This window comes from Colobus angolensis, unplaced genomic scaffold (assembly GCF_000951035.1).
Source record: "Colobus angolensis palliatus isolate OR3802 unplaced genomic scaffold, Cang.pa_1.0 Scaffold247, whole genome shotgun sequence".
In the NCBI taxonomy this organism is placed as follows: domain Eukaryota; kingdom Metazoa; phylum Chordata; class Mammalia; order Primates; family Cercopithecidae; genus Colobus; species Colobus angolensis.
Window position 1 is genome coordinate 224,064 of NW_012115677.1, and position 15,017 is coordinate 239,080.

The 15,017-nt window shown below is 37.8% G+C and overlaps 1 protein-coding gene across 1 annotated transcript in view; it reads left to right on the top strand.

Moving 5' to 3' along the window:
* Nucleotides 1-15,017, top strand: part of UBR3 (ubiquitin protein ligase E3 component n-recognin 3 (putative)) — a gene marked incomplete at its 5' end in the record, with an annotated part of 276,638 nt that overhangs the window by 33,755 nt on the left and 227,866 nt on the right. The window contains one exon of the mRNA XM_011945970.1: nucleotides 13,300-13,439. Within this exon, the coding sequence (XP_011801360.1) occupies nucleotides 13,300-13,439 (140 nt within the window). The remainder of the gene's footprint in view (nucleotides 1-13,299; nucleotides 13,440-15,017) is intronic.

Below are 15,017 nucleotides of genomic sequence, written 5' to 3' on the forward strand. Positions count from 1 at the left end.
TTTGAGACGGAGTTTCACTCTTATTGCCCAGGCTGGAGTGCAGTGGTGCAATCTTGGCTCACTGCAACCTCTGCCTCCTGGGTTCAAGCGATTTTCTGCCTCAGGCTCCTGAGTAGCTGGAACTACAGGGGCATGCTACCACACTCGACTAATTTTTGTATTTTTTTTTAGTAGAGATGGGGTTTCACCACATTGGCCAAGATGTTCTTGATCTCCAGACCTTGCGATCTGCCTGCCTTGGCCTCCCAAAGTGCTGGGATTCCAGGCCTGAGCCACTGCGCCTGGCCTTATTTTTTAATCTACAAGTTTGATACAGTTCTATTTTATATCTTCTATTTCCGTCATTATGCTTTCATTTCTGTCCTTTCTCTTCTTGAACATACGGAAAATAGGTTTGTTAGTCTCATTATCTCCATCACTTTTGGGTTTATGTCTGTTAATTTTTCTGCTGGTTGTGGGTGATACTTTTCTGTTTTTGTTTTTTGTTTGTTTTTGCATTGCCTAGAAAACATTGATTGTACGCCAGAATTTCTGCACTTTATGTTATTGATTGTGGATTAAGTTGTATTCCTTAGGGTTGGATTTTGTTCTGCAGTGCAGATAAGTTACTTGGACTCAGGGCTTATCTTTAAGCTATATTAGTTTGGGTTCAGAGCAACCTTTAGTCTTGAGTGAATTTATCTGCACTGGTAATACAGTGCCCTTCAGAAGATTCTATGTGATTCCCATATATTTTGAGGTTTCGCCATTCTCACTGTTGGGAACATGAACTGTTCCCAGCTGTGTGTCATTCTTGGTAATTCTTTTGCCCATTCCTTTGTGATTGTTTTTACCCTAGCCTTGGGTGTTTCCACTTATGAAAGCCAAAATTCCACTCAGCCAAAGACTTGGGGGTTCTGTTTGCATGTCTCCAGAGCTCCCTTTCAGTCCTTAAAATTCTAGCTACCTTAACATCCCTGAGTTCTGTCTCTGTTTTCTCAACTCACTGAGGCCACAGGGCTCTCTTTGGGTACCGCCTCCCTTTTGTTGCAGTCTGGAAAGTGCCTCTAAGCAGTAGGTGTAGGTCTGGGGCTCACCTTTTCTTTCTTTTCTCGTAAGGATCATAGTCTTGCACTGCCTATTGTCTAATGTTTGAAAACCATTGTTTCATACATTACCTGCCCACCCCCCCAGCATCCTCCCCAATTTTCTAATTATTTAAGATGAGGGAGTAAATTTGGTCCTTGCTACTCCATCTTGACAAGTTTTTCCTCAGTGTGAGCTTGTTTGTTTGTTTTTATTCCTCAGTATAGTTTTAATGTGTTCATTGACTGACTTGAGCATCTTTTCATATGTTTAAAAGCGATTGGTATTTCCTTTTCTCATTTTCTCTTAGATTGTCTTAGGAAAAATAGCCCTGTATTAGTCAGGGTTCTCTAGAGGGACAGAACTAATAGGATATATGAATATATGAGATGGAGTTTATTAAGGAGAATTGACTCACACGATCACAAGGTAAAGTCCCACGATAGGCCATCTGCAAGTTGAGGAGCAAGGAAGCCAGTGGTGGATCAGTCCGAGTCCCAGAACCTCGAAAGTAGGGACTTTCCAACGGTTTGTTGTAAAGTCCTCTGTCTCCACAGGCCGGAGAGCCCTTGGCAAACCACCGGTATAAGTCAAAGAGTCCAAAAGCTGAAGAACTTGGTGTCTGATGTTCAAGGGCGGGAAGCATCCACCACAGGAGAAAGATGAAGTCTGGAAGATTCAGCAAGTCTGGTCTTCCATCTTCTCCTGCCTGCTTTTTTCTAGCTGCTCTGCCAGCTTATTAGATGGTGTTCACCCAGATTGAGGGTGGGTCTGCCTCTCCCAGTCCACTGACTCAAATGTTAATCTCCTTGGGTAACATCCTCACAGATACACCCGGGAACGATACTTTGTATCCAATCAAGTTGATATTCAGTATTAACAATCACAAACTCTTTGACCAGTTATGAGTTGCAAACCTTTTTTCCTACTCGTCTTTTTAAAAACAAATGCCGGCCGGGTGTGGTGGCTTACGCCCGTAAGCCCAGAACTTTGGGAGGCCAAGGCAGGCAGATCACGAGGTCAGGAGTTCCAGACCAGCCTGACCGACATGGTGAAACCCTGTCTCTACTAAAAATACAAAAATTAGCTGGGCGTAGTGGCAGGTACCTGTAATCCCAGCTACTCGGGAGCCTGAGGCAGGAGAATTGTTGGAACCCGAGAGGCGGAGGTTGCAGTGAGCTGAGATCGTGCCACACTGCACTCCAGCCTGGATGACAGAGCAAGACTCCGTCTCAAAAAAAGAAAAGAAAGAAAAACAGAAGCCCATGGACATTTATTTTTATACAGAAAGTTTTTCTTGTCAATTTTTATGTTTATTAATTTTATGTTTATTAATCTTTTATGTTTATGTAATTAATAAGCAAAATCTAGTGACTTTTAGATTTTATCATACTTAAGCTGTCTCTTCTACACAATTACTTAGTAACTCTTCCCACACCAAGTTGCGTCTAGCACTCTAATGATTTCACATTTTACATTTACCTTTTTGATATGTTAGGAATTTATTATCGAGGTATAAGATGTGAGGAAGATCCTCCCGCCTACCCCAACTTGACTGGTTTACCCAAATATCTCAGTATCATTTCTCTGATTAAGCCCTGTTTTCTGCATAGATTTGAATTTTGCCTTTATTATAAATTCCACATGTATTTGGTTCTATTTCTGGACCCATATTATTTTTCATGTACCATTACCATACTGTTTTGTTTCTGCTTCAAGGTTTCAATGTATATTTACTGTCTTAATAGTTTAATAGGTTTACAACATCTCTATTTTTACTTTCAAGTTTTCTGATCTTATGTGCATGCTGTAATTTAATTTAAAATTTTTAGTTTTCATAAAATTTTTTTTTGCTTTTCTGGTACTTTAGGGTCCACTAAATACTATTCAAACCCGTGTAGATGGAATTTAAAGTTTTTTCTTTTAGTTCTTACCATTTATCTAACAGTTTTAGACATGGGATGGAGCTGTACTTTAGTCCTTCCTATTAGAGATGTAGAAATGTATATTTAGGAAAATGGCCCAGGAATATGTATAGGTGAATTTGGAACTGAATTTCTGATCTCCCTTTCTTTGCTTTGTAGTTTACTTAATTGTATTCATCATCATTGTCTATTTCTGTCCTATAGAATGTTAGCTTCCTAAAGGCTGGAATCAATACTTCTGATGATTTCAACTTTAAAATAAATTTTCATCTCTGATAAAGCTACTTGACTTTTATTACTCTTGTTTTTTTTAAAATTTTCTTAGCGATTCTTGTTTATTTTTCCATATAAACTTTAGAATCAGCTTGTTTATTCCTTACTGTTATTTTCACTGGATCATATTAAATATATAGATTCATTTAGGTAGATATCATATATGTTTATGGTATGCCTTTTATGTCATTTTGGCCTGTATCCTAAATACCTTTTGATAATTTTGTTAAAGTTTAGTTAGGTGTGTCATTTAATGTTTCTGAGATTTCCCGACCTGCCAGATGAAGGGCACAGATTATATCAGGGCGTTTAACCTGGGGGGAGGTGGTATGACTTTCCAGGAATCTCCATGAATTATCCAAAATTATATGCAGAATAATGTGTATGTGTATAATTTGTTGCAAAATAATGTGTAATGTGTGTAGTAAGTTGAGAATGGCATGTTCTTGCCAAAGAACATCTGTATGGGAGCTTATTATCTCACATACTTTTCAAATTCTTGAAAAATTTGGTTTCATTATTTGAGTTGACCTCTCCATGCCCTCTTTCTCCCCACCAAATATCAGTAACTTGCAAAGAGAGCACCAGAACCCCCCCTCCCTTTTTGTTTCCTCTCTCCTCTATTTCTCCCACAGTCCAGGAAATTTGCTTTTAGTCATTTAAATTTGATTTCAAAAGAATCATAAGGAGAGTTTCTGGGGGATAATGTTGTGTTTCTTGATCTTGAATTGGCGTTGGCGTTTACATGAGTATGTTCATTTAGTGATATTTTGTTGAGTTGCTTACTTACCTTTTAGGCAATTTTTTATCAGTTGTGCTTCAGTGAAAAATTTTAAAAAGATGATGTCAAACAAAATATAGAGAAGTCATTTTGTCTACTATCTTTGTAGTTCTATTTGATCATTCTATTATTGCTGTAACATCCTTCCCCACTAAGGACTATTTAACCTTCTTAATCTTGCAAATCTGTTGTGTTCCTTGAAGAAAGTTATCTGTGACCTCTGAACTGCTAATGTGAATGTATTACTTCCTGCCTCATTTTTAATTTGGAGCTGTACCAGTTGTCTAGAAAGCCCTTCTCTTGTTCATTTGGGGTCTTGTTCATTTGGGGAGAGATTGTTAGTACATGTTTATATGCAGTTTGATTTGTCAGGTCTTTGACTGATTTTACTGGTGTCTTTTGGTTAGCTTACTTGACTTATTGGTTCTACCTGTAGGCTTAGTCATTGCTGATGAAGTGACATGAATTTTAGGATCAGTTTAGGTGTTCTAAATGAAGTAAATTTCTTGATGGTTGAATTGGTACAATCTAAACACACAAAGTAAAAATAGCAAGCTTTCTTCTTTAACTCTCCCAGAGCTTTGCATGTCTAGCCTACCTCCTTCATGTCGTTTTGGCCTGTAGCCTAAATATCACCTCTTCAGAAAGACCTTCCCTGACAAACCCGATCTAAAGGAGTCTCATGGATACTTTTTATATATGGTGCTGTCAAATACCTTCTTTTTCTTTTCTTTTTTTTTGAGATAGGATCTTACCCTGTCACCCAGAATGGAGTGCAATGGGACGATCTTGGCTACTGCAACCTCCTGCGCCCAGGTTCAAGTGATCCTCCTATGTCAGCCTCCTGAGTAGCTGGGATTACAGGTGCACACCACCACATCTGGCTAATGTTTGTATTTTTTGTAGGGATGGGGTTTTGCAGTGTTGCCCAGGCTAGAAATAATTTATTACTATTGTAGAATTTATTACTATCAGATATTTCCATTATTTATTGTCTTGTTTCTCTCTTTCCTCCTCCCTCAGAAAGTTAGCTCCATGAGGACAAGGCCTCCATATTCCCAGGGCCTAGGTTCCAGGCATGTAGTAGCTCTTCAAAAAAAATTTGAACAACTGGGATTATTAAATGGGTTATTTAATTGGATACCCTTAAAATAATTTTGTTGGCTAGGCGCAGTGGCTGACGCCTGTAATCCCAGCACTTTGGGAGGCCAAGGCAGGCAGATCACTTGAGGTCAGGAGTTCGAGACCAGCCTGGCCAACATGGCGAAACCCTATCTGTACTAAAAATACAAAAAAAGGCCAGCACCGTGGCTCATGCCTGTAGTCCCAGCACTTTGGGAGGCCGAGGAAGGTGGATCATGAGGTCAGGACATCGAGACCATCCTGGCTAACACAGTGAAACCCCGTCTCTACTAAAAAAAAATACAAAAAAAATTAGCTGAGTGTGGTGGTGGGTGCCTGTAGTTCCAGCTACTTGAGAGGCTGAGGCAGGAGAATGGCATGAATCCAGGAGGCGGAGCTTGCAGTGAAACAAGATTGCGCCACTGCACTCCAGCCTGGGCGACAGTGCAAGACTCTGTCTCAAAAAAACCCCCCAAAAACAAGAAAACAACAAAAAAAATTAGCTGGTAGCTGGGCATCATGGCACATGCCTGTAATTCTAGCTACTCCGGACACTGTGGCAGGAGAATTGCTTGAACCCGGGAGGCTGAGGTTGTGGTGAGCCGAGATCATGCCATGGCACTCCAGCCTGGGCAACAGAGCAAGATTTTGTCTCAAAAAAAAAAAAAAAAATGTTTTTTGTTCTGTTTAATTAATTCTTTGTTCCAGCAAGTCTTTTTCTAGGACTTGATGAAATGTTAATAGTAATTTTTAAAAAGATTTTTTAAAGAGACAGGGTCATGCTATATTGCCCAAGCTGGTCACGAATTCCTGGGTCCAGGCAATCTTCCTGCCTCAAACTGAGTATTATCAAGTCTTTATTGAGCATCTGCTATGTTAAATGGTCAGTCCCCCACACTATGCTCAGCCTGAATTACAAAAACCAATATTGTTCGTCAGCCTTACAGTATGTTACATCCACATGGGACAGTTCTGCCGTACTCAAACTAGTTGCCAGAGTATGATTTTTTTTTTTTTTTACTTTTTTGACCATTAAGTTTTTAATCTCCAGTCTTCTGATACACTTCTGTAACCTCAGTCTCGAAATTACTTAGACCATTGTTCCTTTGGCTTAGCTACTTGGTACTGTGTTCAAATTTTTCTTTACTCCACTCAGTTGCTCTTTGGAATTGGATTCTTTCCTGCACAAAGTGTCCAAGGAGAGCTTTCTGTGCTTTCTAATCCTTTCTCTTTCTGTTTTCCAGCTGTCAGTTCTTTTAGTGCATCCTTCAGTTTTGTGCCCAATTATGTTTTCCTATTCTTCTCTCCTGGCTTTCGTTTCATCCATTTTCTGTCCTTCACATTTATGCTTATGGGCTTCTTAATTAAGTTGTCTTAGATCACAGCTAGCTCTTTAATCTGTCACACAGGCCAGGTTCTCCTTTATCTTTAAAAGCTTTTACAAAGGCTGGGCACGGTGGCTCATGCCTGTAATCCCAACACTTTGGGAGGCCGAGGCCGGTGCATCACGTGAGGTCAGGAGTTTGAGACTAGCCTGGCCCACATGGTGAAACCTCATTTCTACTCAAAATACAAAAAATTAGATGGGTGTGGTGGCGGGCGCCTGTAGTCCCAGCTACTCGGGAGGCTGATGCAGGAGAATTGCTTGAACCCAGGAGGTGGGGGTTGCAGTGAGCCGGTATTGTGCCACTGCACGCTGGCCTGGGCAACAGAGTGAGACTGTGTCTCAAAGAAAAGAAAAAAGAAAAAAAAAAGCTTTTATGTGAATTTTATGTGAATATGGCTTTTAAAAACAGCACTTGATTTCTCCAGCCTGGGCAACAGAGTTGAGACTGTGTCTCAAAAAAAAAAAAAAAAAAAAAGAGCTTTTATGGAAATATAGCTTTAAAAAAGTGTACTTGATTTTATTTAGATATTGTGTGTCCCAGCTGGAAGAAGTTTGTTGTTGTTGTTGTTGTTTTTTTTGAGATGAAGTCTTTCTCTGTCATCCAGGCTGGAGTGCAGTGGTGAGATCTCAGCTCACTGCAACCTCCGCCTCCTGAGTTCAAGCGATTCTCCACCTCAGCTTCCTGAATAGCTGGGATTACAGGTGTATGCCACCATGTCTGGCTAATTTTTGTAATTTTCGTGCAGATGGGGTTTCACCATGTTGGCCAGGCTGGTCTTGAACTCCTGATCTCAAGTGAGTTGCCCACCTCGGCCTCCCAAAGTGCTGGGATTATAGGTGTGAGCAAACGTACCTAGACTGGAAGAAGTTCTTAAATTCGTTTTTTCTTTTAAATCAAGGTTTGAACCTTAAGGTGTGATGCTTCCTACCCTTTATCATAATATGGCAGATATGGAAAATAGTATTTGGATGGGACACAGAGGCAACTGAGGAGGCTGCTCAGGCTCTGCCTGTGTGTCTGCCTTGAGGACCAAGGAAAATCCGTCTCTCTGCTCTGTCATCTGCTGACCTAACAATGAAAAGCCCTACCTTAAGGGTAGATAGACTTCAGTAGAGTGTGAACATGTTAACTTTTATTTTGCATTTATATATATATTTTCTTAAGAGTTATAATTTTCATTAGATTCTCAAAAGGGTCCTTGAAGCAAAAAAGAATACCAATGATGTTTTAAATTGTGGAACTAAAACCAAATGTATGGCATAACTTATTTTTCGTTTTTGGCTTAAATTTTTCCTTTTGATTATAAGGTTGTACGTATGTTTGTTATATAAAATTCAAACATTATAGGTAGAATTAACATTGTAAGTGAAAGTATAACATGTCATACTCTCAGTTAATTTCTACAAAGTTTGCTTTATATTTCTGAAAATATTTTTCTTCTTATATATATTAACGTTTCTTTCCCCTTCTCCAAAATTGTATTTATAGAAGAGATTAAATGTATATACTTCTATACAATTCATTTCTCACTTAATTTATCTTAGATATAATTATACTTTAGCACTTATTATTCCACTTCATTTTTGTAAAAATCAAAGTATGTTATCGATCTGCCATAGTTTGTTTTACTTTTCTTCTATGATTAAATGCATGCATTTTTAACTTTTTTGTATTCTAAATGGAGGTATAATGAACATCATTGTAAATATATTTCAGAGTATTTCTGTATAATAAATTCATAGAAATAGAAATGCTAAGCTTGTGTTATGAACATTTAAAATTTTAATAGATATGGTCAAGTGCCAACAAAAACTCGACCTGTTTACACTTCATGTGTACAACAAAAATTTCTGAACATGCTTTCAATGAATTAGTAAAGTGAATCTTTCCTGATCTGCAAGATGAAAAACTTTTTACATTATGAAAATTTCCAAACATATGCAAAAACAGGGTGTTGAACCTTCCTGTGCTAATCATGCAGACTCAACATTTTTAAAGATTTTAGCCACATTTGCTTCAACTGCTCTTTTTTCCCTTTCGCGGAAGTATTTTAAAACAACTCCCCCAAATCATGTTATTTTACACAGACATGCTTCAGCATTCATCTTTAAAGAGTAGGGAATTTTTTTTTCTTTTTAAGATTTTTAGTTTTTTACTATAGAAAATTTAAAACGTATATAAAAGCAGTCAGCACAATGAACCTAACTAATAGGATCTTTTTATTAGGGGAAAAATCCCTTGTTGTCATTTTTGACTGAAAGACAAATTTAAATTACAATCTTTTAAATGAATTCCTTAAACATCAGAAGAGAGTACTTTATTGACTTCGATATCGATCCATATTCTGTTTCATGAACATAACATAATGAAACCTCATGTATCTCTCAGTTTCAACAAGTAGCAATTCAGAGCTGCTCTTGGTATACTCCCATCTACTTCCCTTTATCTCACCAGATTATTTTGAAGGTCCCATATATTAGAGCATTTCATCTGTAAATCCCTATCTCTGTCTAAAAGACAGGGAATTTACTTTATTTTTTATTTTTTATTTAAGACACAGTCTTATTCTGTTATCCAGGCTGGAGTGAAGTGGCGCGTGATCTCAGCTCACTGCAGTCTCCACCTCCTGGGTTCAAGTGATTCTTGTGCACACCACCACGCCTGTCTAAGTTTTGTATTTTTAGTAGAAACAGGGCTTTGCTGTATTGGCCAGGCTGGTCTTGAACTCCTGACATCAAGTGATCTGCCTGCCTTGGCCTCCCAAAATACTGGGATTACAGGCGTGAGCCACTACACCCAGCCAGGAATTCACTTTTTAGTGACAATCACAGTGCTGTTATTGTCACACCCACATAAAATGGTTCCTGTATCATCAAATAAGCATGAACATTTTCTTGTATAACCACAATGGCATTATCACACTAATAAAATCAACTGTAATGAACTAGTACCCAGTTTGTAATAAGATTCCCTCAGAAAGGAATTTCCTTTGTGAAAGATTAAAAAATGCCTTCCAAAAATTCCTTTCAGAGTTGGTTTGTTAGAATTGGTTTACATATTGCATGTGCTTATTGGGTGTCTCAAGCCTCTTTTAACCTAGAGTAGCCCTCATACCCCTTTATTCCCCTCTGTCACGGACAGGTTACAGAAACTGGGTCAGTTGTACTGTATAATGTCTCACATTCTCCATTTGTCTGTTTGCTTTTTTGTGGTGTCATTTAACATGTTCCTTTATCTCCCATACTTCTTGTAAATGAACATTCGTCTGGAGACATGGTGTCATTCAAGTTCAATTTGTTTGATAAGAACATTTCATAAATGGTGTTGTGTGCTTTACTCACATCTCAGTCTCTCTGCTTTTTTGTTTTGTTTTGTTTTTAAACCTCTGGTGATACTAAGATTGATAATTTTTTTTTTTTTTGAGATGGAGTCTTGCTCTGTCACCCCGGCTTGAGTGCAGTGGCACGATCTCGGCTCACTGCAACCTCTGCCTCCCAGGTTCAAGTGATTCTCCTGCCTCAGCCTCCTGAGTAGTTAGGACTACAGGCGTGTGCCACCATGCCCAGCTAATTTTTTGTATTTTTTAGTAGAGACAGGGCTTCACCATGTTGGCCAGGCTGGTCTTGAACTCCTGACCTCAAGCAGTCCGCTTGCCTCAGCCTCCTAAAGTGTTGGGATTATGGGCGTGAGCCACCTCGTCCAGCAGATTGATAAGGATGTGATAGTCAGATCTTTTTCTTATTTAACCACAATATTGTTACCACACCTAATAAAATTAACTGTAATGAACCAAAGAACTGTAATGAACTGTAAGTAACTGTAATGAAAATTTCCCCTCAAGCTTTCCTCTAATGGCTCCATTGCATGGGTCAGTTATTTCACTAGATACCACAAAATGGTTTCTCCAGTTATTCATTTTTTGTTTTAATAAAATTCATTGCTTTATTAGAGAAAACTGGAACATCTTTCCATTTGTTTATTGGCTCTTTGGTACTTGTTTTGTGAATTGTTCATGACCTTGCTTGATTTTTCTATTGAATTGTTTTATTTTTCTTATCCATTTTCGAGAGTTTGTAATCATAGATATTAATCTTTTATCTCATTTATATATTGTAAATATTTTTTCCAGTTTGTTACTGTCTCCTGTGTAGAAACTTTTGATTTACATAGTCAGTTTCTTTTCTTACTTTTGTGGCTTTTGGTTTTAAGTCTTAACTTAGGCTTTGTATATTCGGAGATAATGTAGGAAAATAGTTAATTATCTTCCAGGCTCCATTGCTTACTTTTGATTTTTAATGTATATGGAATATATTTTGTATATAGTATAAGATAGGAATCAAATTTGCTTCCTGCATTTAAATAATAGTAAATTTTGTCCTAATGTAGTTTATTAAGTCTTCTTCCCACCATATTGATTTGAGATGTCACATTCGTCACAAATTTGTATATTCTTTTTCTGGACTTCGTTGTTGTTCATTTTAAATTATTTTTTTTTGGTAGACTGGGTCTTGGTACGTCACCTAGGCTGGTTTTGAACTCCTGGCGTCCCAACATGCTGGGATTACAGGCATGAGCCACCATGCCTGGCCCATTGTGGTCCATTGATATTGGCACATTACCATAGAATTTTAATTAAAATAATTTTGTACTGTGCTCTAAGGTCTAGTTCATTATCATTAACCTTTTTTTTTTTTTTCAGGCTTTAATAGTATTTTTCACAAATATGCTCTTCCATTTGAACTTTAGAGTTAGTTTGTGATTAATTCCATTGGGATGTAAATCTAATGGCATTAAGTCTGGAGGAAACTGTCTTTTATTATTATTATTATTTTTTTGAGACAGAGCGTCACTCAGTCACCCAGGCTGGAGTGCAGGCACATGGTCTTGGCTCACTGCAACCTCCGCCTCCTGGATTCAAGCGATTCTCCTGCCTCAGCCTCCTGAGTAGCTGGGACTACAGGCACATGCCACTATGCCTGGCTAATTTTTGTATTTTTAGTAGAGACAGGGTTTCACCCTGTTGACCAGGCTGTTCTCAAACTCCTGACCTCAGGTGATGCACCAGCTTCTGCCTCCCAAAGTGCTGAGATTACAGGCGTGAGCCACCGTGCCTGGCCAAAACTGTCTTTAAAAAAAAAAATCAGTTTTTCTGTTAGAAATATGGTTTTTCTCTGTTTATTCAGATCTTCTATATTTTACAGCTTAAATAGCTTCTCTTCCCTTCTGCTTATTTCTAGGCATTTTACATGTTTAATGTGGTAACTATGTGTTTGATAACAGAATAACTTGTTTGTGATTATTTGGATGTTGACCATAGAATAGTTTTCTTCAGGGTGGGGCACAGTGGCTCACAATCCCAGTACTTTGGGAAGTCGAGGCTGGAGGATTGCTAAAGGCCAAGAGTTGTACTTCAGCCTTGGCAATGTAGCAAGACCCTGTCTCTACAAAAAGTAAAAATAAAAAAAATTAGCCAAGCATAGTGGTGCATGCCTGAGGTTGAGGTGGGAGGATTGCTTGAGCTCAGGACTTCCAGGATGCATGTGGGTGGCAAAGCGAGACCTTGTCTTTAAGGAAAAAAAAAAAAAGAATAGTTTACTTCATTTTTGCTGGAGCATACCAATCATACTTGAAAATGAATATACGCCAGACGCAGTGGCCTGTAATCCCAGCGCTTTGTGGGGCTGAGGTGGGCAGATCACCTGAGGTCAGGAGTTCAAGACCAGCCTGGCCAACCAACATGGTGAAACCCCATCTCTACTAAAAATAAAAAAAACTTAGCTGGTGAGGTGGTGCACACCTTTAGTTCCCAGCTACTTGGGAGGCTGAGGTGGGAGAATCGCTTGAACCTGGGAAGCAGAGGTTGCAGTGAGCCTAGATCATGCCATTGCACTCCAGCCTGGGCGACAGACCAAGACTCCTCATAAAAAAAAAGAAAAAGAAAAAGAAAAAGAAAAATAGGATGAATATAAACAAGATTAAAAGGAATGTATACACTTAAACATATAGACTTTTAAAATAAACTTCAAGTTTTTGTATCACTTACCTGTTCATTAATGCAATAAGTTAGAAATAGGAAAAATGTAAATGCTTTGGAAGTGATCAGCTTGTACTTAATGGTTTAAAAGAGTGGAAGTCATAAGTGGTACCTGAAAGGAATACATTTCAGTTAAAAAATGTGCCCTGTAGGCCGGGCGCGGTGGCTCAAGCCTGTAATCCCAGCACTTTGGGAGGCCGAGACAGGCGGATCACGAGGTCAGGAGATCGAGACCATCCTGGCTAATACGGTGAAACCCCGTCTCTACTGAAGAATACAAAAAACTAGCCGGGCGACGAGGCGGGCGCCTGTAGTCCCAGCTACTTGGGAGGCGGAGGCAGGAGAATGGCGTAAACCTGGGAGGCGGAGCTTGCAGTGAGCTGAGATCCGGCCACCGCACTCCAGCCTGGGCGACAGAGCCAGACTCCGTCTCAAAAAAAAAAAAAAAAAAGTGCCCTGTAATGAGAGTTTCTTTTTGTATTCTAGTTGGAATTTAACTATTAATAGTATGGTCTTTTCTTGGGAAAAATATACCTGAGGGCCATTTTTATATAAACACTGATTAAAATTACATTCTTTTAACTTGGTACCGTAAAAATCATAAAGAAGGATTTATTGGCCTGTATTCTATTTATGAATATTGTAAATAGAAATAATATATTTTTAACTGATTAGACATTACTGTTAATTTTTTTCTTTTTCGTATTACAGGTTTTGCAAAAGGCATCAAATTAAATCAAGTTCAAATATTCCCTGTGTCCCTAAAGACTTACTGATGATGTCTGAATTTGTTCTTCCAAGATTTATATTTTGTCTTATTCAGTACTTAAGAGAAGGCTATAATGAACCAGGTATGTTTTAATCTAATTCTTATTTGTACTCTTTTTAAATTGTAAATTTACAAAGTTTTAGCATTAATTATGAGGTGAATTTTTTCAGATATCATTTTTTTGCCTAGCATTTAAAAAGAGATGACTATATGGACTGAATAGAAACACACTAAAGGTAAATTATATAACCTTATAGATACGTTGTAGTTGACATAGTTTCGTGCTTTCTGCTTCTGGGGTCATAAATGTTTTTGCTCAAACTTATTTGAGCTTTTGCAGATGAGGAAGTAACCATTTTAGGAGGTTAACAGTACTATGATAAAGCAGAATTGAGAATTCCTGGAAATGTTTGAATTTAACTTAGATTTTAGAAGATAAAATGTTTTATCATCTTTTTTTAAGAGGTCTGTATATATTTTTTTCTCCATGTATATTATATAATAACTTATGATAGGGTCAAATTGCTGACTTCCAGATTACTGGTAGAATATATGGGTGTGTAATCATCATGTTAATATTTAAGAGAGAAAATAAATTACAGATGTTCTTCTTACTTTTTAAGATTTAATCACAATCTTGATTAACATACTTCAGTTAGGTAAATATTTGGATTTAGGTATCTATTAAAAGTTCTTACTCTGACACTGTGAATTATAGATATTCATTAGTAGTATGAATCAAATTTATTAACTTTTTATGATTTTTTTTACCTTTCTAATGATAACCTGCATTTCTTTTCTGTAAGAGATTACATTTTGTGTTATTTTTAGAGTTTTAAAATTATTTAGTACTATAAATAACTGTATATTCATTTTGAAACTGTGGCACACGTTTTCGTCTTCTGTCTCCATCCTTAAAGTGTAGGGGTATGTTATATAATGTCCTCATTTCTAAAACTGTCTTGTTATCTTTATTGTGAGCAAACCATTATACTTCCTTATTTGTACATTTTAAACAAAAACATACAATCCTTTGTTAAGTACTTCTACTTAACAAAGAATATATCTTAAAATACAGAAAAATAAGCTGGGCATGGTGGTTCATACCTGTAATCCCAGCACTTTGGGGAGCTGAGGCAGGAGGATTGCTTGAAGCTAGGAATTCAAGACCAGCTAGGCAACATAGAGACCCTGTCTTTGCAAACATTTTTAAAAGTTAGCTAGGTGTGGTGGTGGCACATGCCTGTAGTCCTAGCTACTTGGGAGGCTGAGGCAAGAGGATCCCTTGAGCTCGGGAGCTCAAGACTGCAGTGAGCTATGATTACATCACTGCACTCCAGTCTGGGTGAGAGTGAGACCCTGTGCCCCACCCCCGCCCCAGAAAAAAGAAGAAAAGAAAAAAGAATATATAGAGAAGAAAAATATTATTTTGATTTGGTTCCAAATTACTGTCTCTTCGGAATGAAGGAACCAGTTACTAGCTGGGTTATTGAAATAGCCTTCTGCATTATTTTTCATATACTAGTTAGCAGACTTTTTTGGAAATTTACGTTTTGTATTACAGGTGTCCTATTTTAGAAATAGAAATTATTTATTATGAGAACCTTAAAGCTTATCATTAGTTTAATCCAAGAGTACTTCACATGAAAGTGTGTTTTAT